This window comes from Aulostomus chinensis, chromosome 10, assembly GCF_037954235.1.
Source record: "Aulostomus chinensis isolate RoL2024-O1b breed Wild chromosome 10, RoL_Achi_v1.0, whole genome shotgun sequence".
NCBI classification, from domain to species: domain Eukaryota; kingdom Metazoa; phylum Chordata; class Actinopteri; order Syngnathiformes; family Aulostomidae; genus Aulostomus; species Aulostomus chinensis.
The window spans coordinates 1,889,125-1,914,443 of NC_141329.1; the positions used below are offsets into that span (position 1 = coordinate 1,889,125).

A 25,319-nucleotide genomic window follows, 5' to 3' on the forward strand; every position below is an offset into this window, starting at 1 on the left:
ATAATAAGCATAGCATGTAGCCCAGACCGCACCGCTTACTCACCAATGAACACATGCATTAACAAGTCCAGCCGATATCACTCATGTTCTTACCATATGTTTATGCACGCGCACACACACAAACCCGCACACACACACCCACACGCTACATATGTGCTACATACACACATACTCTCAGACAAGCAGCCGTGGCTGATCTCAGGTGGAATGAAATCTTCTCTCCCCCTGATTTGACCTCTTCTCCAATCCCCCATTAGCCTGTGTCACATCCCATCATCGCTAGGTACCACTAATAGAAACATTTATATGGGCAGATGAGAAAAAGCCTTTTTTTCTTTTTTGCTTCCTCCCTCTTTTTCCCCTCAGCAAACAGATTAGTACCTAATCCACCAGGGATAAGGGGACACAAACTTGCCTTGATTGGCGACATTGGGGTAAATAATTTGTTGCAAATGAATATACAATGCAGAAAGCACTTTTTTTAATCTAATCATTAAATTCATGTTTTGTCTTACATTGGCAGTGGCGTCCTTAAGCCCTTTTCTGCTTCGCATCCATGTTTTCTCATTACGATTAAAGCTGGAATGATGCAGACATTTAAGATTTATTCTCAGGAAACTCAAATATATTAGAACCAGATACAAATCAAATCCTCTCATTCTTTATATATCTTGACTTTTTTTCTGACCATCTGGGAGGTTCAATTCAGGAAGTGTACTTCACCCAGGAGTTTGAGCAAGTTTGCACAGTGCCCTTGATCTCAGGTGGGGGTGCTTTGCTCAAACCCGCCCCCCTCTTCAGCTGGAGTCAGTGGAGAGGGAAGTAAAAGGCCAGCATGTGGCACATCGGAACAAAGCTGAGATGTCTGCACTGTTTCTTCTTCTGGACTCGGGGGAGAACATTGTCATCATCATCCAGGCATTGGTCTAACCATGCATGGCACAGACATTATTCACTCGCGGGTGAGCAGGCACTGTGCAGGGGCTACAAATGTGTATTTTTGAGGTCTGATACAGCGAGGCTGAGCGATACGAGTGATGTAAGATAGATGATGATGGGCAAGTGGAGCTGGTGTTGGTAGAAAACCTCTTTAGGCTGCCAGCCTCCACCATTTCCCATGTGAAAGCAGAAGTGCGGGGATGAGGAGTCCCTGTGGAATTTGAGACTGTGCAGTTCACTTAACAGCCTATCAGTGGTGCATTCCTTCCCTCTGTATCACATATCGTGGGCGGAGGCTCTTTTTCTTCTGCAGCCCCCAGGTTAGCTGGCAGGATTTGCAGTATTCATTTTATTTGGTCATGCATAAAGGATCTATATTGTTCATAAATACTTTCAGGAATGAAATGACACCCATGCTTCTGTCTGTTATCCCCAACATGACCCACCAGGGCCGTACTTGTTCTTCCATCAGAAGCTACAGTGCGTTTCAGAGCTTCCCAGAGGCAGCTTTCACCGAAAATATGCATGCAGTCTGTATCTTTATAGAAACCATGTAAAGATGTAAAGAGCACATTGAGTTGGTACAAACGTAAGAATGGCATTGAATATCTGATTCTCAAAATAACTCACCTGCTGCAGGCTACTGGTCGCCAGTGAACCTGTGGCACCCGACCAACTGGTCAGTGGCCTCTGATGTGGAGGGGTTCGTAGAAGCTATGAGGTCACTGAACTTTACTGCAGTAACGGGCAAGAATACTGCTTTATAAGACTCCTTATCTATGGTAGAAGTGTTTACATTAAGGAAGAATAACTACACCCACAAGCCAACACAACATTCTGCTTCTGAAACATCCTTATGGAGTATCAAGCCTGCTGAGGACGAAACCAAACCACGTCCCAGCTGGAACCGGATGTCTCTGCCGCTGGTGGAATCACAACATTAGAAACTCCCAACAGTTTACCTCCGGGACAACCTGGTGCAACATTTAAGCAGTTACACACTGTCGTTGGTGTAGAGAATGTACCTTGCAGTCCTCAAGCCAGGAGAGAATTGAATATGTCCTCAGTTCCCTAAGAATAGATGAGTGTTTGTGAGTCACCTCATGTTGGCCAGACAGACAGATGGGACTTGTAATTTCTTAATGGCCCTCTAAATCTTTCTTGAAGATAATAATAGCAGTGCAAGCATTCCCATCGAAGATTCACGTTGCTTGTTACACTGAGACATCGTCGTTGATCCAACAAGTTGTGACTTTCTGCTGCGCAAAGACACAAAAACAAGCAGTCGCATGTTCAGGCCTCGACAAACAAAGTAAATGTAAAACGTTTCTTTTGTTGTCGAGGTTTGCTGATGACAGCTAAGGCGCGAACCGTCCCGCTTCCTGCTCATCTCTGTTGAGAGATGCACATGTGTAGTCCCATGAGCCCCCACAAAAAAGGTTTAACAAAAAAAACATTCATATTGTGTCCTGTTCATATCTTTTAACAAAAACCTTTGTTTTCAGACTGCACCAGAAACTCGGTGGCAGATCCAGCTGGGAAAACAAAATTCACTTTTTAATTCATGTGTTGTATTGGTAAAAATGGAGGTGAAAGAGCACAACGGAGGAATTTCTTCTCTTAGTAGTGTCGCGCCACATAAACCTTTCACTGCTCAGAGGCTTTTTTAACCTTTGTGTGGGATCCAAAATGCCGAGAGCGAAACGTCTTTCATTAATCTCAAGATGAAAGCTCCTTGCATCAGCACAACCTGCAGAGTGCCGGCAAAGCGAGAATCAGAGTCCAAACTTTTAAAGAAAAAAATCCCCACCTCGGTTACAGCAAACTGCCGACATCGTTTTCCTCCTGCACCTTCTTTTTTTATGAGGAGAGAAATATTGCCCCAGGGCTGAGGCGTAGAGGACAAAGCACATAGCATGTCTGGCCCCAACTAAGATTCTATATTCTGGCTCCCAAAATAAATCCATTTATTGCTCCCTCCTGGGTATGCTCTCTCATGACTAAAAGAAGCACGATGTTGATTATAGCTTTAGCTGCCACACTCTGTAGACTACCCAAGCTTAAGCTATGTGGCCAAATTTAAATGAAAGGACTGCAGGACATGAATTTGCATAATACACACATGAGCAAAGGAGTAGGCTGGAAGGTAGAGAGCCTGAGATGAAGTGACTGCTGCTTCCATGAAGCAAAAATTAAAGTTCCCTTGCTCCACCAAAATTCCACCCCCGCATCCAGATGCTATCATCTGTTAAATTACTAGCGCACCTCAATGACATATCCTCAAATACACCTCATACACATTCATTCTAATGTTTAATTCACTTGAAAGTTGAGCACAGGGCATGTTTTCCTTTTCCCTCCACTCCCTTTTCCTCCATCTCCCTGTGGCGATGTCACAGGGGATTAAGTCACGGAGGCCATGGGACTTGTTTATGATTCATCTGGAGGGAGGATGGAGCCGGTAGTCGTGCCCACAGGGCAGGCAGCTCACAGGCTACTTCCCCAGCTACCTCGCTTTGCTGCAAACAGAGCTTGTAGAGACGGAGGATTCTTGTAAATTCAGATTACACAATTAAAGCTGACGAATATCTTTATGATGTAAATCCTGCGTCATGCTGTTTATATTAAAATTGTATGATATGCTCTTTTAGAAGCGGCATAGAGAATAAATTAACATTTTTAAATCCATCTCTATTTTTTGAGGGATTGGGATGATCATTTAAGTAAGTGAGGTAATCTTTTTTCTTACCAGGACATGATGAAAAAGATTGATAGTCTAAAGCCTTTCACTTTTATTCCTTCCTGCTCCTTTTGACCCTCATTTTTCTTGTCACATCTTCATTTTATTTTCTCCTGCATGCACAACTAGCTCCTTTATTCAGTTTGATCTTATTTGTGTGATTACATCCTCAGGTCATTTGTTTTTACGTTGATGATGAGTTTATTTATTTCTTAATATTGCTTGTATTTTTTTGTCTCATTTTTGTCTACTAACTGTTTTGTGTGAGGTAGCTTGATTATGATTATGATTATAAATGTGCATCACACTTAGGGGTGAGTATTGGCAAGGACCTTGCGATACGATACGTATCACGATATTTGGGTCACGATACGATAATATCACAATATCATGATATATTGCGATATTCTGTCCACTTAATGTCAAAATTAAAAGTAGAGATGAAAGATCAAGTTGCTGTATATGCTCATCGATGACGTTGATCATTCAGAGGACAAATTGAGTCAGAACTATTTGCTTCAAAACTACCTATTTATTATTTATCATCAGTGTTTTTGCAGATTTTCACTGCCATCATAAGATAAAGTGCCACAAGTTTCTTTTCACTGAAACTCCTGTGTAGATGTCTCAGAGTCACCATTCCAACATCCTGACAGCACTGTAACTCTGAGTGAGAAAATGAAGGATAAAGTAGCCTGAATTACTGACAGTGCACACAAGTAAGTAAAAATGTATGCTATTGTGTCAGTCTGAACACCGACCTGAACAGATCATATGAAAATTATGGTCGGAGATGTAGTGAGACCTTATGGTCACATACGACTCCCTGGAAGTCCCCCCGTCACACGTCAGGGCCACTCTTTGTGCTGTGTTTAGAGATGTTTTAACGGCTGTCTTCACCTCCTCATGCATCTTTGGCTCCAGCCGTCTCCGTAATGTGGACGCGTTGCGGTGTTGTGTAACGAGGCTCCAACACATGTAGCATCCACCTGAAGCCAATGTTGTCAACTGCACTCTACAGGTGGCAAATCTTTACAAATAAAATGCACCATGGGCTCTGTGATACGCTGAGCACGCGGTGAGTTAGATGGGAGTGAGTTATCCAGCGTAGTTTGGTTTGGCTCAATTCGCTTCTGCCGCTGGTTCTCTGCTAACACCTTGGCATGATGTCTTGCTAGATGTGCTCGTTCCCACAATATTTCACGGGAGCGAGGCAAAGCTTTCAGGCGGCGTTGTCTTTATCAAGCTCGCTATTACTCCCTCTAAGGTGGAAGCCGAAGTACTTCCAAATGTCAGCTTTGTGCTGTGGAGGCGTTGTCATTTTGTTGGCCATGTTGTTTGGTATTTGAGTCAGTCCATGTCGGCCACTGTGACTGCCTCGACTACAGTAATGGCGCTGCGCCGTACAGCAAAGTGGCTCTACGGCGCCATCTCTTGGAGTGGAGGTTTGGAAGTAGCGCAATTCACAGTGCGTGTAATACATGAATTTTCCTAAAAAATTGATATTAGGAGTTGGAAATAAATATTATGTCGGGAGACCGAAAATCACGATATATTGCCATGTTGATTTTTTTTTCACACCCCAATCAAACCAGTATTTTCTCCCAACACTCTCAGGTAAATTCCAGTTGGAAGAATTGCACTGATATTTCAGCCTCGTTACTGACTACGTTAAAACCTTCTTCAGTCCATCCTTAATTAATAGCATATCATATTCTAAACAAGCGGTAGGTGTTAATTATCATCTGCATTAAAAGTGGCTTTATATTGTTCTGAGGCTTGCTTTCATGAGGCTTCTCACAGTAGGTAGACCACAACCAGTGCGGAAGGTTAGTTTGAAACACATGTTCAACCACAAAAACAAGTTCATCCGACAAAAACTTTGGTTCTCCTTTTACAAGGTTCCTTTGTTGGTAATGAAAAGTGTTGCGTTATTTTTGACAGACTCCAGGGGAATCCAACATCACTCCGTCTTCTTTTAATTGCTCTTTTAATTAACTTGTGTCTAGCCTACGTCTTGTCAGACAATGCCCAAGCACGCCATTTAGCACGAGGTAATGAGATTAACCTCTCATTGACCAGCAAATGAAGATTAGACATTACGGCCAAGTGAAATGAGCTGGGCCTTATTTACTCATGTGGACAGGCAGACGGCAGGCAGGCAAACCGCAACTCTCTCAGCAGTAACATAGCTAAAATGTCAGGGGAATAGAGGGGAGTGTGTTTGGCATGGAGTCCCGAGTGTGGCCGACCAGCTGCGATGGAAGGAAAGAGAGAGCAACCAGAGCTGGAAAAAAGTACGAAATTCTGCTGCTCGGCTTCTCTATCTCAGGAGAGGCGACTTTAGACAGTTGATGAAAACGCCACTAATCAGTCAGTCGCGCTCACACGTGTTCATTTTCACATACAAAGCTGCAGCACCAAAAATACGTCTGTATACACATCCACAAAGAATGCAAATGGCACCTTCTGCCTTCCTGCGCCCCCTCACACACACAAAGCATGACATGATCTCCAGCGAGGAGACATGTATTTGATGAGGACACTAACTGGTTAAGGCAGGAGGAAACAACACATGGCTTTGTTTAGCTGTTTTTTTCTTTCTTCTCAGTCCCAGTGAATCCTTTTCCAAAGATTGCAACATTGCTCAGCAGTGAGTGTGATGTCGGCAGACAGGAATATGATCGCCGTGCCTCCGAGATCTTAAAAACAGAGTCATATTCACACGCTACACGTAGATTTACACCCGACTTATGTGCTACTGATGTAGAAGGTTAACTGTAGGAAATATATTCTCAAGGATCTTCGTTATCTTCATCACAGGACTTTTTTTTAGCCTCGCTGGACTTCATAGGAAAGCATTTCTGCATTTTTCAAGGTTCCAGTTCCATAGAGCATCATCACACCAAACAAATCCCACATCATAGCGACATTATAATGAATTAATCCAAAACTCAAACATAAAATTACTAACACATCTATGTAGCGTTTTCCCACATTATTCACATATTTGCATCATAACTCCTGTATGTTGCTCAGCTTTAGTTCAGCTATGCAACTCTTACAGTTTGCCCTCATTTCCTTTGGCAAGTCAGTTAACAGTTTCCAGACCAATGTCCTCATTTATACCTGCTCGGCTGCTGCAGCCTCAGAGCCTCGCAGGAATGTGGCAGATTCTTCTCCACTTCCAGAACAACACATTCCTCTTAAAGAAAAGTTTTGGTTTAATTTGATTTTACGGAAAATTTGTAGCTTTGGCTGTGCTTTATCGAGGAAGCCTTCAACACTGTGAACCAGCTGCAAACTTAAGCTGTGACCTTTGCCCTGGTTCCTCCTGCCCAGGGTGTCACTGCAAGCAATCGTCCTTCTGAGTCAGACTCAGCTGCCTTGGCCCGGAGAGTGCCGCACCTCGTTTTAATCAAGCACCGGGAGTGAAATATGGGCCTGACGAGCAGCTTCTACCCAAGCTCCATTCATCTGGTTTCAATCTTCTCTCCACCCCCGAATGTGGCTGCGTGGGCATTCCTTTTCAAGACATGGGGGGGGGGGGGGGGGGGCATATTTGTTTTGATGAGTGTGTGTGTGTGTGTGTGTGTGTGTGTGTGTGTGTGTGTGTGTGTTTGTGTGCTGCTCTAGTTACTGGAAAAAGCTGCGCACGTTCTTTCTCTGAAAGTTGAACACTTGTCTTGACCAGGATAGTAATTGTTACTTATTCCCTCAAACTTTAACACATTAATGGACACAGTCCACTCATGTGCTGGTGTTTTAGTGTGTGCAGATGAATAAGGTTTGTGTCCTGCATGAATGGACTTCGTTAATCACAGGGACAGATGGACGGCTGCTCCATTAGCTCTCCTAAATAAGCGTAAGTGAGGCCTTTCCTGGAAGCAGCCCAGTTGACCTCCCTGGCCATCACGCAGCCACCACTTTGCCTCTGTCAGCTGCCCTACCAGTCAACACCTTGCAGTACACAGCTGCCAAAACAGACATGGCACCCGCTCACCTCTGGGGAAATGGCAGCCATCGACGCGTCCTTCCCAGGCACAGGTTTGGATGAATGGGCAACTTCTTTGTCCTGTGCAGCAGCAGATAAAACAGCTGTAATAATATCATCCTCTCCGCTCTGTGTGAGGTGCTTTGTTTTCTCCTGCTCAACTGATCAGGTGAAATGATACGTCAGATGCATACCAGAGGACTTGTGACAGCTCTAATATGTCACGGACACAGAGCACTAGCGCCGTGCGGATGGAGAGAGGGAGTTAGCGTCCCGTCTGTTTTCAATTAGCCGCTGAAATGTACAACATGGGAGCTGCTCTGTTGTATTCAATTCCTATTCTCCTGTGGATCTGGCGAAGTAAATTAGAGTCTTGGCTGAGAGAGGTTTCGCTGTCTAACCCCAGGTGAACTTGGACTTTAGACAGTAACAAATAATCGCAGTGACCTAAATAATGGAATTAAATCTGTGTGTGCAGAGAGGCGAGGAAGAGGAGGAGAAGAATAAGAGGAGAGTCCACAATCCCTACACACTCCCCGCTATGAGCTCCCAATATGTAGTGCTTACATGTCCAGATTGAGGATATCTTGCAATGCTTCTAAAGCTGAGCTTTAGTGCTGCTCCAAATATAGCAGCAGCTTCTCGCCTTGATTTTGTCCTCTTGCCGCCAAACTTAACCTTTTAACTCACTGTGGCTTTTATTGTCTCTCCACAAGTTGTTAAATGCTTCTTTGACTCACCAGTGGGCTATTGAATTGCATTTAATAAAAGTCAGGAGTGTAGTACTTTATAGCGCATGAGGTATTTGAAGTTTTCATCGGTCTCCCACCACTGTGAGGCATCCATCATCAGAGAGAGCCTGGACGACCACGCTACCTTCCACTTCCTGTGGTCACACACCTCGTCAGCTCTATTTTCAACCTAATGCACATAAAAAATTGCAGATTGCAGCAAAATGGAGTTGGCAGCACAACAGCTTATTAAGTATCGATCCTCTGAGGTCAATGCCCATGTCCAGCCACTCGCTGTGTGCCAGCAGCGCGAGAGGAGCTCGCTCACATGCTTGCCAGCCACAAATTGTGATTAGACCACATAAATAACTCAGGATATTTACAGGAACAGTTTGTGTCTCACAGTTACCTGAGCTGCCAGGAAGGTGTAAGAGGAGGTTGTATGTATGTGCACAGTAGCCTTTATAGTTGGGTACACCATAGCCGCCCCATCTGTCCAACCGTCAGCAGCACTCTGCTGATGTACACCACATCAATGGCCAGCAGGAGAGATTTAAGTTGATCAGCAGCCGGTGAACTTGTCTTCTACAGTGTTTTAATGAAAACGACTCCTGGTGTATCTGACTGCACCATCTGTCAGGCGTGCAGGGTCAAACAGAGCCTGAACTCTGTAAAGAACAGCCTCTCAGTGCGTCCCATACTGTGGTGTCTGTTCCTACACTCGAGATCTGAGTGATGAATATTTTCCGCTCTTATTCTCAAACGCCTGCCAACAAAAATAACTTCATGCCACTCAGACCAAGAAATAAGCCCAGCCCTGGGACAAAGCCGTGTTTAATATGAAGGAATAAGGAAAACATACTGAGCAGGAAGACAGGGAAAGTTTTGTTGGCAAAGGGAAACCAAATTTGATTTCTGTCAAAGAAAATATCATTTCCTTTACTGGATTTGTTTTCTTTTGATGGCTCAAATTGCTGACTTTCCACTTTGAAAGCAAGCAATTGTTTTCTCTTCAGTTTGGGACGCATGCCAGTGAAAATGACTCTCAGCGATATTTTCTTGACAACAGCAAAGAAGTGTTTTTTCTTTTCTTTTCTGGTGATGTCTTCGTACGTGAAAGGATTCTCTCTCATCTGTCCTCCATTAAAAGGTTTTCTCAGCGGAACACAGCAGGTTTTATTTTTCAAGGTTGTGTGCATGTGCTGCACGGAGGATGTTCCCTGCTACGTGCCAAACATACTCAGGAACCTTGGTGATACGTTTCTGCAAGTCAACTGGATTGTCTTTGCTGCATGTTTCTCCACAATCTCCGATTTGGACACACACACGCAGGATGAAGCTATCGCATACACACGCTGTTGTCTTTATTCTTTGTCAGATGTCGGACGATCCATTGTTGCAGCAAAATAAAAATTCACACTTTAAGTACCCTTGAACAGAAGCATGTTATCTGTTGCAAAACAGAACGTTTGACAGTTGTACTCTGTTCGCTCAGATTAAAGTGAGGAAAAATGTGTTGAAGGAAGCTGAATGTAACCTTCTGAATGCAGCACATGGACTTTCAGAGATTTCTGAGTCCACCTGAACTCTCTAAAGTAATTAACTTTTTAAAATGATGACCTTCCTTTGCAAAATGACTAATTAGTTGAATTAAAACACAAAACTTCCAACTTCTACTGCCTGTCACTCTCCCCACTGGATCACGTGTCATGCTTCATTTTCCCAAATGGTGGTAGAAATCCTGCCAAGACTGTTTCCAGTCGTGTTTTCCAACGAGTTCTCAAACCAAACAAACTTACAAGTCTGTTGTTGAGACCCTCTGATAAGGCACTCGCCTCCATGTCAGTTGTATGTTAAGGTCCAGTCCAGCACTTGGCAAAGGTAAATGATCAGCCAGCATCCAACAGCTTTCTAAACCCACCGCTGGCCCGGGGAACAAGCTAAGTCTCCTAAGTCTGATGTTTGTCTGAGCCGTCCACCGCCTCCACTCTGGCTTTCCTGTGGTTGTACCTGCTACGGCCACCAGATGGCACCTGATACCAAACATCACTACAGGCCCCTCTCACAAGTTTTAATTATGAGCTATCGCTCATTGTTTTTCTCGAGAGGACAGGCTCATATTGTCTCACATTTACACTTTGAAATTATAAACAATTATAAATGCATGTATTTTTGATCAAGCAAAAGAGCAGCAAATCCAGCTGTGTAACGATACTAAAGTGCCCCTCAGGTTGGTGAAAATGCTGCAGGGGAGTAAAAGACGTGAGTGATGTGAGGGCTTACATGGGATCTCCAGACCATTTCAGACTAAAAGCAGAAGATTTATGGAGCAGCAGTCGCATCTTGGACAGCTACACCCATGAGCGTGGGTGACTCCTCCGGATTCAGCATCGATACCATGTATATAGCACTGTAAGCAGGTTTTACTGACTCCCCCTCCCCAGGGTAATGGTGTAATTAGCTTTTCCCCCTATCTCCTCCCTATTTCCCTTTGCTGAGGAAAAATGCAGAATACTTTGGGGAGACTTAAAAGTGTCGTGAAACAAATTTCAGATCTATTTTGGGGATCTGGCAGTGGGATGGCGTCCTCTTCGCTCGACATGACAGCAGCGACGCAGCCATGAAAGGGATGCTAATGAAGCAATAGGAGCAACACAAGGTGAACATTTCACATGGGGCCCCACATCATTCAGACCTCGGTGGTATTTCATCTCCTGCTTTGCCATTCCCCTTGGTCCTCCCTCCTTTTTCCCATTTACCCTCCCCCTCAAGGTTCTTGGGTCCTCCCTCTCTTTTCCCATTTACCCTCCCCCTCCAGGTTCTAGGGATTATCTTGGAAATAAATACAGTCCCTCTTTTCCTCCACAAACTCACCCATTGCTGCTTTGACTGGAGTTCTTAGAAATCTCTCATCAAAGGTATGAAGCGGATGGCCGTCACTCTGAGATGTCCTTTTACTCACGCCCCTTCGCCTCTCTCCTCTAGTGGTTCACAAAACTGAGCAGGCTCACACCTTCATGCACTCATGGCTGTCATGACATTGTGGCATGTAAAAGTGTCTCAAATCATGGAAATGTTAAAGGGCTCCTAAATATCTTACTTCACTTTCATGCGGCGAGCACCGACAGGCGAGCAGCTGGACTCTTGGCTGATAAGTGAGGCAACATGATACAGTTATCAACGTTAAGCTTTGTGCAGTGTCAAGATGTTCAAACCAGTTTGATATCAGGCCAAAGAAAACCTGACAGGACATACCACTAGGTGTCGCACTTCATCCTGCAGCCACTGCTCAGAGTTTTTCTGCCGTACGCTAACGCCGCATATCCACTCCATCAAAATATGACTGCTAAACAGTCAGTAACTTCACGACATCAGAGTGTCACGTCACAATGATCCTGTGATAAGTGATTGACGGCATGACAATTCATCACGATGTGAGACAGAATACAAGAATAATCTGTAAAAAGCAGGAATAGTGTATTATGGTCGGTTTGCAAAGTTTGAGGGATGACATTGAACAAGTAAAGTGCGTTGTCTTCGTGTCGTGTCTCCGTAACAGACACATAACGACTGGCTTGTCAGAATTTTGCATCGAAACGGCGACCAAAATGGAGAAAATGTGTTTATAAGATCTGAATTGGAGCAGCGGAGAGAAGCAGCTTGCGTTTGTCGATGGCTTCAGTCACGATTTCATACTTGTCCTGTTGTCTTACATCAAAAACAGATAAAACATGTAATTGAGAGCAGCTTTACAGGGAATTGTGCAGCATACGTCTGAGCAGACAGACGGAGAGCAGAGGCCATGTTTTCATCATTGTTGGCCTTGAATCCAAAATGTCGCTGTGTTGTTGAGCAGTTTTTATGTTCTGTGAGAATAAATCTGCCGTGTCTTACTGTTGCTCCACAAAAACATGTGAATTTTTAGTAAACAAACACAGCATGCTCCCGCTGCAGCCATCTTGCCCCCTCCCTCCACTGAAATCTGCTCCATGTTGACATCACACTAGTAAACTGAGCTGCTAGAGACTGTATCAATCCAGCTGTAAGCTAACATCATATAGTGTTGATCTCAGTGTGATACTGCTTATTAATAATAAACTGTACTTTTTACAGCGATATTGCTTTCATTAACCAAACTGAAAGAGTAGATCGACCAAAACAAACTCAACCAAAATCTAAACAACAAACGGTGCAATTTCAGAGAAAATAGAATGTAGTTGCTTGTCAGTTTGATACAGAGGACACAAAAATATCATGGTAGAATAATCATGAAGACAGACATTTCTAGGAACAAAAAGAGGCACAAAAAATGGTAGTGACAAGGAAGGAGAGGGGAACTACCTGTTAGCGCCTAATTAGCTGCAAGTTTCATATTTGTCCCTTACTTATTCCACGGTAATGGCTTTATGTACCTTTATTATAAAATGTTATCGACAAACGCTCAGTGTCAACAGAAGGGAGCGTCAGTCACTGGATGTGAAGCAAGGAGGATTATGGGATTTTATCCCATCAAAGAGCCAGCCTCCAGTCAGAGGAGGAAAAAACAGCCCCTTTGATTTTCACCAGAGCAATATATTCATGAGTTGGACCTTGAAACTACAAGGAGACTAGTATAGTGGGCCATATGCAAAACATGTGTTTTAATAGGGCACGATAACTTGGTACATTTAAAGAGACTTACCCCTTAAAAGGCTATAATTAAAAAGGGAGCGGTGGCTGTTTAAATAAAAATCTCTCTGACAGAGCGAGCGCGGGGCTTGTTTTGTAGGCGCTCGCTTTGCGCTAACAACTGGAGGCAGACCCATGCCTGCTGAGACATCTGATGTTTCTTTTTTTTCAAGCAAGACTGTCTCAGATTCCTCAAAGATAACAGGAAAGAAATGGGGCAAAAAGTAACTTCCAAATTGTCAATTTTTGTGCCACAGCGATGGTATTTATAGTACTAATGTTCGCTATTTTACAAACTCACATGATGCCATGGATGGGAGCAGATAGAGCCTGTTCAACTGCATGCTGAGCTGTGAATATTGTCTCATCAGCCTGATGTTCCTCTCAGCATGTCCCCAACTCAGCTAAAAAACTAGCTCTATGTCAGCAACAAGAATGGATGCCTTTTATTTATATTTGACATGTCAGATTTTGCTAGTTACAAGCACAAAGTCCTGTTTTAGAGGTTTTGTAAGGAGGTCATATTTCCCAAACTCTCTCTCATGCCTCTGCAGCTTCATGAATACAAAAGATAAACTGGGTGTGTACAGTTTGGCAGGTTGGGGAGATTATTGTTCCCCGCTGCAGCAGCGAGGCTGTGTGGTGAAACGTGAGGGTGTATGCCTGATGACAACCGTAGTCTAAATCATAGCTCTGTTTTCCAAGGCTCTGATTTACTGTCAGCAGAAGATAGTCGCTCATAGGCAGAGGGGAACTCTGTTTCTGAGGAAGAATGTGCTCGTACAGCAGCTCCAGCAGCCACGCATGTGTATTCAGGGGTGATAGGCGTACACCTCTAATCTTTTCTACTTCTGTGCATTCGCTAACCTGTGTCTAAAACCTCTATTGTGATGGGATAAGTCATCATCCACACCAGTGACTTACAGTATGTGTTCAAAATAAGGCATCGCATCATTTCTCCACCCCTCCCTCAAGCCATTTTTTCTGTCCTTTCACCCCCCCCTCACCCCCCACTATGTTTGTTGAGTAGCAGAGGTCATGAGCTTTGGACATTGCAAAGGCCCCAGCCAGGCCAATGTGCTGACTGGGGGGATACGGGGCTTGACTTTGGGCAGCGTGAAAGATCCGGGCCTGCCTTGTTCGTCTGTCTGTCCGTCTCACTGGCCACACTATAATAAGATTGCAGGCTCTGTAAGGCAGATTTACTGGAGCACAACTCCCCCTAGGGCCTTTTCATAGAAATTGGTTCCTCCATATTTCACCCCAGCTTCTCTCTCTCTCTTTCTTTGTCAAATGTGTCTATAGCGTCACTTGCTCTTTCTAAACCTCTGGTGTTAGTTCCTTCTTCCCTTTGTTAATTATGATATGCTTCTTTCCGTTGTTTTTGTGGCTAGAGATTGAACTTAGCCACAAATGGACGTATGAAGCTGAGCCAAACAGAGCTGAGGAAAGCAGACACAATGGGGGGATCTGTGGTACACAAGTCCTCTCAAATCTATTTCTCTGTCAAGATAACAATATGTATTCAGTTGGCCGGTGCGGGTCTGTACAGAGAAACACACACAGCTCCGGTGCCAGGAATGTTCCTGTATCTATTGGATTTAAGCTGATTGGGCTTCTATTGTTTCGAGGTCACCTGACTGTAGTTTCAAAGCCAAGGTCATGAATCCATACTTGACAAGCAAAACATTTTGGATATTGGGTGCAAATATACCACAGAGGTGAATTCTACTGTCTCCTCATCTCATCGTGGATGTTGACACAAATGACGGGTTCTAGCCGTCCAAAAGTCCCAGCTGTGCACACTGTGAATGAGGCCAATCCAAATGCAAGCGCAAACTCACACAAGGCGGGCTTATTTTGGCAGCGTGGTGTCATCCATTCCACACTGCAAAAGCCCCTCTGACGACCATAAATAAGTTGGAAACTGGGGAGCAGCGATTATATACCAACCAAACCCCCTCGGATTTGTCTGCCAACTCTTTCTGGCAAAAGCTTTCTTTCCATTGCAGAATATTTGCTGCCTTTTTAAAAAATGTAAATTACATGTAATTGATGGCAGCCAGAGTCTGACTGCGTTGCAATGGCGCTGAGCCTCAGCCATTATTCAGCTGCAATGTTGAACAGGAAATAGACGAGTTGCTAAGTCTTACATTTGGTTAAAAATGATCTTGAAGAGGTCAAAAAATAAAACGCATTTCTTTTAAATATCTGCAGACTCCCTGGAATCATGGCGTCATACAACATGATGCAAAACAAGATCATCTTCATACTTTCAATAATACTGCATTTTAATCCTGGTTGATGGCTTCACTGTGCAGCAGCAGGAGCGAGTGACAGATGCTATCGGGATGTTTTGTGCGAAGTTGTAAATGAAACTTAAACAATACCCTTAAACTGTTCATAATGCATTTTTGCAGTATGATTATCTGGAGTTATTGTGACAGAGGAAGGTGGAGCTGGAGTAACACTTTGATGCTAACTTTTCAAACTGAAGTTGCAAACTTATTCCACATTTGCATGATGTTTGGTTCTCTACTGTCAGTCATGGTTTGAAGAAGTGAAATGGAGAGACAGCAGAGGTCAGGAGGGGAACTCTGGTTGTGTTTGAACGCAGGAGCAGGCGTCATGTCACTGACGGAAAGAAAGAGAGAGATTCAAGGGGAGGGAAAAGAGAACAGCAGTTTGATGCCAAAAATGAAACATATGTATGTCATGTTGAGATGTAAGGACACATTCGTGCCACATTGATTTTCCTGTGATTCCCTTCCAGTTTTTTCATGATACAGTCTGTCTGAATCGATGTATCTTGCACGTTAATGACAACCTACTGCACACATACAGTGGACCGTTCTCCATTTTCAGTATTTTGTTTGACTGAAAAGCTCTCTCCCCTGACATCCAAACAAGTAACAGCTGGGAGCCACAAGATGGATGACCCTGCAAATGCAAATGCATTAAAAAGTCATAAGCAGGATACCTGCAGGGTCTTGAAGCACCTCAGTTAAGGGGGGTGGCCCATATTTTTCTGCCGACTAATGATTTGAACTGAGCAGGTGGTCCAGGAAAGAGCAGAACCTCAGCAATTCCACCTGTCAGTCTTCGGCTACCGAAGGGACACAAACCCTCAGTAGAACAAGTTAATGCCCATCAGAAACCTTAAAGCTGACTGACAGTGAGAAGCCTGCAGCTCAAGTTTGTTGCAGAAAATACAAAGTAGATTCAGAGCTTAAGGAAAACTTGAGGAACTGCTGAAACCTGCCGATGATGTCATCTTTATGAGTGAAGAAGTGGTTCCTGTAGGGCCGCTCGTCTCCTCTGTGTCCTGCGTCAGCACTGACACATCAGTTTCGCAGCACAGAGCTGACATTTTCATTGGCCCAAAGATCACTTATGGGACAGGGTGTTGGCTCCTGTGAGGCCGACCAGTGACCAAGTGGACAGGCGCCCAGTGAGTGCTGATGCATTCACAGACCATTTGGCCCTCTGTGGAACATTGACAGCATGAGATTGTGTCGACGGAGCACAAAGGAATCTTTCAAGAGGTTCAAAGACAGCAGGCACAACGCCTCTGCAGCTTCTTATTTTCTGTTCAAATACGTGCCCCACATCATGATGTTTATTTATTCTGTGCAAGCAGGAGGAAGTATTGAACCTCTGTGCAGCTATTAATAACCATCATAATGAATATTTACTCAGCCTGTACCACCCGATTCCAAATGAGCATCTGCCGGGCTGGATAACTTTATTTTAAGCACCCAGAATCTCCAGGAGCTATTGGCTCATTCAGCAATTAAATTAAAGGCAGGTAGTTAAGTTAAATGTTGTAGAGGAAAAAAATGTGTCACATTTGTAAGTTCAGTGGAGCTCTGCATTATCGACACACACAAACACACACTGCAACTTCAGCTTCCAGCAAACCCCCGTGACACCTCTGGCTAATTCCACTCAAGCCCGCCGGGCAGTCCAGCATCCTCCAATAAATTAGCCTTGCTGCTCCCCCACAGACACATGCCCTGACAGTCTGGCTGGTGCCCAAAATCCCTCGCTTACTCAAACACCTACTTTTTTACTGCAACCCAAGCACTTCACTGAGTGAGCTGCACGTTTGTGTGTTTTGCTTGTTGATGCCGTCTCTCTTTTTCAAACACTGTCTAATCAGTGCCATGATAATATGAAGGGGGCCCAGCCTGGCTGGATCAGAAATGTCCCACCCCATAGCAGAGCAGAAGCGTAGCCCCTCAGTAGGTAACTCCAGTGTTTGCTGTGGATAAAAAAAAGTTCCTTCCTGTCAGAGAGTTGACAGAAAGGTCACTGTAATGCTTCTCTTTGATCTTCTGTGCCAAACTCTATATCCCGTAGGAAGAATCTCCTCTCTGTCTCCCGCCGGTGTCCGGCTATCTCAGTGGGTCGTATCTCTCACCATGTCGTCCGTCTCAGGAAGCAGGGTTTTCATTCGTATCTGCAGCATCTGCCTCGTTGTTTGGAACCTGTGCCCCCTTCTGACTCTCTCCACCTTTCTCCTCCTTTCCTGCAGCACTGCTCAGTCTGCTGTCAGTTGGTGCCCAGACAGAGATGAAGAAGGTTGTTGGGGACAATGCCACCTTGCCATGCCACCACCAATTCCCATCATCCAGCTCTCTCGACATCGAGTGGCTACTGCAGAAACCAAACTCCAAACAGAGAGTGGTGAGATGGGATTTCTTTCCTTCCATGTTGCAATGTTACGCTGTCATGACTTTGGCATTCAGGATAATAAAGTTAATTCAATGTTCAACAGCACGAACAGAGCTCCTGCTTGACCAGGGTTCACGGATTCAGAATATGAGTGCCAGATTTTGATGGAGACAAACATCGTCAGCAAAATCATAGCTCCATTCACACAAAACCAGCGTTCTCGTCCCCAAATACTGAGCTTGATCCCTTCCATCAATGAATTCTGTCAGAGACATCTCACATTTTTCTAACGTATTCATGTCAAATACATTTAGGTCTCATTCTTCTGTCAACCATGTCACTGCCCAGAGCCGTCTTCAGGATCCAGGATCTACCGTGGATCACCTCGGTACCTGGTTATACTACACATCTTTCCACCACATTGCTTTGAAATCCATCCATTAGATATCCTGTTCACAAACAAATCTGAGCAGACGCAATAAAAATGAAATGCTCGGAAGTTGTAATCCCTGACACCTCAGTCCTGGTTGGTTTGGTGACTCTTGTGGTTCCCACTCCTGAATTCCCTTCGTCAACTTCTGCTTTGACTGAAATTCAACAGAAGAGCAACTGGTGCATCTGTTTACTGTGCAACCACGCAAACTCATGACTGAATGATGAAGTTGGTCATTAATAATTGCAACCACATTAGGATTTAACACGGCTCAGAATGTAAATCATCTTCCTCTCAACAGGACACATTACAATTTGTTACCTTGCTGAGACGTTCGAGGTGTGCAGCCTGTCGCCTGAGGCTGCTCCCTCTGGTTCCATTACCTCGTCACAAAAATTAGAAATGATCCGGTCATGATATCACACAGATAGCATGCACGTTGCCTTGTCTTTACTTTTGACAGTGTTTCTTCAAGCTGACAGTCTTTAGCTGGATAAACACTTGAAGGAGCAGCAGTGTAATGTGTTACAATCTCAGTAATTTAAACCAGCTGTGCTGCGACTGTGGGAAAGTGAATCGTCAACAGTAAAGATGTTATCAGTGAGATGAAATTAAAAAGCAGTGATGTCAGATTACATGCACGCCTCATTTCCTTTGTGAAGCAAATTTGAATCCATCGTGGGAATGGCAGACTTCGCCACAAGCAAAGCTAACGAGCATTCAGAAAGGTATTTACACAAAGTAAATACCTTAAATGAGCATTGCTGGAGGAGTGCTGACCATAAATAGCCAAACATAACATGGTTTGTTTTCAATTCAAGTGGGATTCCCCTCCTCTTCACAGATAAAAAATTAAAACTGTGTTTATGCTGCAGGCCGAACATAAACACAAGAACAGCTTAGACAGGATTTTCATGGTGTTGAATCCTCAGGTTACAGACACTGTGACCCTCGCTGGAGGCAACAGAAACTTTGTTCAGACGTTTATCAACCTCACATATCTCGCCCTCCTCCTCCTCCTTCTGGTCGCATATTAACTTGATGTTTGGTCTGAGCATTTCTTACAGTGTTTATCTTCAGAGGTGCATATGCAAAAATAACTATTTAACAGAAAAACTAAATCAGACAGAAATGTTTGATTCCATGTGCATTATTAATGCTCCTCTTGCAGGGATATATTGCTTTGGTTTCCATGTGTGAGCAATAACTGGATGCAGCTGTTAAAAACATGAAAATACTGTAAATATCAGACTTTCCAACCTCAAACATCAGTATTTTGTACTCCATCTGGCTGAAAGTCATTAAGTGGTTTTAACGCAGTTTCGGAGCCTCGCAGCTCTGAAGTTGTCACGGTATCATCTCGCTGGTGTTGAGTCATTGTCTCTTCACCCGAATTGAACAAACTATCTGAAAACAGACAGAGCGTAAAATCTCACCAGCTGTCTGTCGGAAGAAAGATTTCTATTTGGAAGTCGTTTGGTCGTGCACTGATGTGTTGGTTAGCACATGGAGGAAGAGCGTGAAGGGAAGGAGACAGACCCAGAATGCAGGAAAAGAGGGAAAACATGTATCCTTAATGGTGCAGAGGGGGGGTGCCACATTGCGATGAATATTTAACAGGAAGATAACATTGAAGGCGCCATTAATTAAAATCAAACAACTGAAAATTTGATTAGGAAAGAGACTGCGCCTGTAGCTGAATGAATAAATTATTCTTTTGTTCTGCTGGAAGGCCATGTTGAGAGGGGAAGAGCATCTTGTCAACATTTAGCCTCTGTTAGCAAATGTACAGGCTACATGTGTTGAGGACACAGAGGGGCTGGAAACAGAGTGAGCAGGTCACTCAGTGAAGAATAGGAAAAGACTGGCTTCCTTCCCTCCGCTCAGCAGCAAAGTGCCAGGAGAGCGCTGCATACAACAGTTACACCTGGTGTAACGCAATGATGGGTTTTTTAATCGACAAAGACAGAAAGCTGTTTACGTTTACGCTGTAAAACATTCTAAAGCAACACCTCAGGCAAAAAGTATCCCTTTCAAGTACGCACTAATAGGAATCTTGAGTTCAAAAAGATGTTTTTTCCCCCCTGCATTAGTTCTTTATGATTCCAACAATGCATCAAGAGCCAGACACATACAGTTAGCTTCAAGCTAATGGACACTGATGGCTAACAATAGCTGATCTGGAAGCTCTCCAGGTCATCGTCCATTATAATCAACATTTGCTTCATTCATCCAGCGTTTGCTCTGTAATCCACAAACACTTTGATAGGAGAGTAAAACAAACTAGAAGACATGTAGTTTGGTGCTCATTCTGTATCAAAATGGAGGTTAAAGCTATTAGCTTCAAGCTAAATATGTGTGGCTGGCTCTATCTGCATTTTGGAGTCACAAAAAAGTGATGCAGGAGGGGCAAAAGTCTTTTTGAGCTCAAGACATTTATTTGTCAGTAGTTGGAGGAAAGAAGAAAGTAAAACATTTTGGATGAAGTATCACTTTAACTTCCAACATTAGCAAGCATGCTAACCACACCACAAGCATGCCATCCCAGGAAAAAAGAGGAAAAATCCCTGAATCTGTCTTCCAGCTTGATCACCAGCCAGAATATTTTTACAGAGCAGTTGACCATCCGAGATTCAGCAGCAGTGAGCGTCATGCTGTCAGAGAAGCTCAGCAAACGCAGTCATCATCTGGTCGGATGTGTGGCCCCTCGCGTTATCTATGTTTAATACCGTGCATTAAAAAATGAATAATTTAGTTTGAAGAAGATAACTTTTTTTTTTTTAATTTTGACTTGGTCCAAATAATCCTTAATCACCTGATCCACCAATATTACAGCAAGAAAACTTGCACTCATTTTATATATGACGTACAAATAAATTACTTAATACGTGAGACACATTTTCTCATTTCTGGAAATAGCCGCCAGTTCCCGTGTCTGTCTTTGAGTCTCATTCATTTAGTAAACCCCCAGACAGCAGCGACGCTCCATGTCTGCTCACAATAATTTAAATTTTTACAGAATAAACACACCAGCTCATGTGAATTACTCTGCTAACAGCCCATGGCCATTTTGCAAAATTATTCTTTAATTCTTAACATTCACCAGCACTTTCACTTTATTTTTATCTGTCTCATAAGCATGTTTCAGAATATACCCAGAAGCATGAACCTGCACACACACACACACACATATAAGCATTCACACACACACACACACACACACACACACACACGTGGCAGATTCACGTGGGTGTGTGTAATAAATGTCCAGACTTCACAAAAGCATCACAAATGTGCTCATAGGCAGATGCTTTAATCAGGTCCCACTTTAGGTAGCAGGGCCTTGTTGCTTTGCGCCTGCAGCTGTGGCACTGGAATGTTTGCGTTCATGCTACATGTTTGCTTAGAAGCTACTTTGTGTGTGCACATGTGTGTGTAAACGGCCAGTCGTCACCTGCGATCACAGCAGGTGCCCCTGTTTCTTAGGCACTGATGCGCTGTGGCACCGGCATTTAGCAGTCCCCATCTGGAGGCTCTCACTTGCCCTGAGTAATAGGCCACTGTGACAGCTGTGTTTGTGTGTTTGTGCATGTGGATGCTCTCTCTCTCTCTCTCTCTCGCTCTCTCGCTCTCTCTCTCTCTCTCTCTCTCTCTCTCTCTCTCTCACACACACACACACACACACACACACACACACACACACACACACACACACACACACACACACACACACACACAGAAAGAAAGAGAGAGAAAAGAAGAGGCTAGAAACGTGCAAAGATACCAAAGGAAAAATCAACTGATTCTTCTTTGAAGACTTCGTCACGTCAGCGTGCCCTGTGCTAAGAATATTAATAAAAAAGCAAGTGTCATTCCAAACTTTAACACAACTTAACTTTTGCTTGCCTAATTTTAGTGTTTATTTCAGGGTTTTGATTCTTGGGGGCGGGGGGGGGGTGTGTATTTGTATTTAAATTGTGAAATTTTTTGGTAACAAGCAGTGCTGATGAGCAAGAAAACAATATGAACATTTAAAGGATCAAAGGTATCTCCACAGAAAACACAGAATGAAAAGCAGTACTTGCCCCTACCTCATTACCTCCACTAGGGTGGGTGCCTTTGAGCAAGTCAGTGGACGGTAGATGCCTGGTGAGAGGCGTGGTTCACCCTGGACGGGTCGCCAGTCCGTCGCAGGGAATACATGAAGCTTCCACAGATGACACTCACCGATACGAAGATGAATTAGGATAAATGTGTTTGTAGTGAATGTCAACACTCCTCCTCCGCCTCCTCCTCCTGTCTCTCAACGCTATCATACATTAGTTATTATTTCTGTAATTATCAATTCAATTCTAAACCCTTCTTCCTTCTTCTTATTTTCCCACCAGGGCTGCACAATAATGAAAACCCATCAAACTGCAATTATTTTGACTGATATTATGATTTTGATATGATATTAGTGGGAGTGTAACTATTATATAGTCTCTCTCATTTTCATTGAAAATCTAATTTGAATGATAATGGGACCATTGTGAGTTTGATGGGTTGGTCGGACGCAAACATTTCAACTCTGAATTGGAAGCACCACAATATTAAATATATATATATATATATATATATATATATATATATATATATATATATATATATATATATATATATATATATTTCAACTGGTTTAAGCCTTTAGCTGATACGCCCTCCTGTGATTTAGATACTGCTGTTGGTCTAATAATTGCATTTCAAGTAAGTGTGCAACCCTCATCTTTTCATAGTATCCATTCACCTCTGAAGACCACCCACATTTGGTCACTGGATGATCAATTTATCAATCAATCAATCTCTCTGTCGATCAATCAGTTCCATAATTGTTTGTCTAATTTTCTGTCAGATTTCCTTGAAAAAGTGTTTATTTGTATGTTTTTCTCCAACCTGCTAAATGACCTGAACCTCAGGGGCCAAGTACAGGTGGGGTCAACTGGAGTGGTTATTTTGAGATGTTGTGTGTGTGTGTGTGTGTGTGTGTGTGTGTGTGTGTGTGTGTGTGTGTGTGTGTGTGTGTGTGTGTGTGTGAGAGAGAGAGATTTTCGTTTGGTTTCCTGCTTTGATCGGTTATCTCAGGAGCAGAATGGATGCTTTAACTTGGTCGATTTGGCTGCTCCGTGTGCAGAAGGAGAATCACAGATAAGGCGCTAACAGATAATCAGCTGTGTGAGCGCTGGCAAAAAGCTGGCATTCCAGCAAAAGCATTCATTTGTAAAATGTTAGTCCTTGAGTGTTAATTAAAAAGTGATTGTTAAATGAACACGAGTGCAGCTGCTGATTTTGTTTCAATATTGCATCCAATATGAATATGTGTTGAACCTCATCATCAGGGTTGTGTTATTTTTATTAGTAACAGCAGGCTGCCAGGTGATTGGGGGACGTTCTGAGGCTGATGGCCAAACAAATGACAAACTTTTCAGGGCGTCCTTGCATTCGTTTGATCATAATTCAGTTGAAACGGTTCAAGAGAAGAGAAGCCTGAGTTTCCAAAACGGTAAAAGAGTTCTACACAGGCGCCAATATGAAACTAACACGAGTTCTAATATTGTTTCCTTAAATGTATGTAGATCATTACCTTCTTCGGAGGCCAGGTGTACACTAATGAGGCAACAGGAGGTGAAGCCAGTCGTGTGTCCTTTGCTGGGGAGTACCTGGGCGGAGACGCCTCCCTGCTGATCAGTGACCTGCTGCTGACTGACTCGGGGGAATACAACTGTAAAGTCAAGACTGGGGGGAAGTATCACTGGAGCCAAGTCAACCTCATTGTGCTGGGTGAGCATTGCTACGTATACACACACACACACACACACACACACACACGGCCCTCATCAGTGGATCATTAGCCTGCCACATTTCCTCCACCATGCTGACTGATCTAATGATTCAATTGGATTCAGACAGTGTGATTTGATTTGGCTCGTGGTGTTTGGGTTCTTCTGGGTTGGTTTGTTGATGAGGTGAGACCAGAAACATGTGACTGCTTCTCGGGGAACACACAACTGATTGAACACGTCTGAGTTTGACTCACAAGCATCAAATTACTGATTTGTTTTTTTCTTCAGTGACGGCTGGCAGAGGTGAGAATATTTGTTTGTGTTGAGTGATGTGGAAACAAATCTATACCACAATACTCAGAAGCCAGTCCAGCCAGCCCAGAGTGTCTGACTTGTGTATTGGGACATATTTCAGGGTGGAACAGGTATCCAGTGTGCGTAAAAGTGGGTGTATCCAGAGCCTGTCATCACATAATGTTAGGTGATGCCCCTGCAGAATACACTGACTGGATAGCAAGTATCTGCTGAAGGGGGGAGTCCAAGCCCGTCTTGTGCTCCACGGATTACGTTCCTCTGAATGAATCAGCTGCCTGGAACCATGCTGGTCTGCAGAGAGAAAACAGGCCTTGAGGTGGCAGCCAAAGAGCCGCAGAATCACAACTTTGTTAGCCAGACATGCTTCACACTCAAAGTGTAACATGAATTGACAGGCAGGTGCCATGGTATTACTGGTTGAAATGGGTCGGTCCAGGCTTGTGGAAGCACATGGCATTTTTTGTTTTACAGGAAGAAAAACAATCAGATTGGGATTTTAGAAAATACGAAGAAATCAATCGTTTTTTTGTCCTTTTTGGAGCATCTCGTGTTTAATAGGTTGACAATGTGACCGAGGAGCAGAAATAACAGTAAATCACACGTCTGATATTGCTGTCAGTCTTCATCACATTGCGTCCTGTGTCATAACCGAAAAATTAAATCAATTGAAACTGTAGAAAAGGCATTATGGGAGAAATATGACAAAGTCTTTGCTATTTAGTCTTCATTAAAAAGGAAGATGGTATGTTATTGTGATGACACAATAAAGGTAGGTGTGATTGTGTCACTGTTCACAGTAGATCAGAGTTTGATGACACATATTGGTACATCCATCTATTTGGTGAGCCATAACTTGTGTCTTTGTCGTTCTGTGACAATCCTACTCCAAGTTTCTGGTGAATTCTGTAATGAAAATTGTGACATTGAAAATGTCATCATTCCAGCTACAGATAAGCTTCTTAGGGAAATTGCAAAAATGATTTCTTTGCTCTCACATCTGTAG

At 43.5% G+C, this 25,319-nt stretch overlaps 1 protein-coding gene across 2 annotated transcripts in view; it reads left to right on the forward strand.

Annotated features, from left to right (window-relative positions):
- Positions 1–25,319, forward strand: part of clmpb (CXADR like membrane protein b) — a 90,174-nt gene that overhangs the window by 52,838 nt on the left and 12,017 nt on the right. For both annotated transcript variants that reach the window (XM_086215452.1, XM_086215451.1), the window contains exons 2-3: positions 17,610–17,761; positions 23,795–23,999. In XM_086215452.1, coding sequence (XP_086071578.1) covers positions 17,648–17,761; positions 23,795–23,999 — 319 coding nt within the window. In that variant the 5' untranslated portion in view covers positions 17,610–17,647. The remainder of the gene's footprint in view (positions 1–17,609; positions 17,762–23,794; positions 24,000–25,319) is intronic.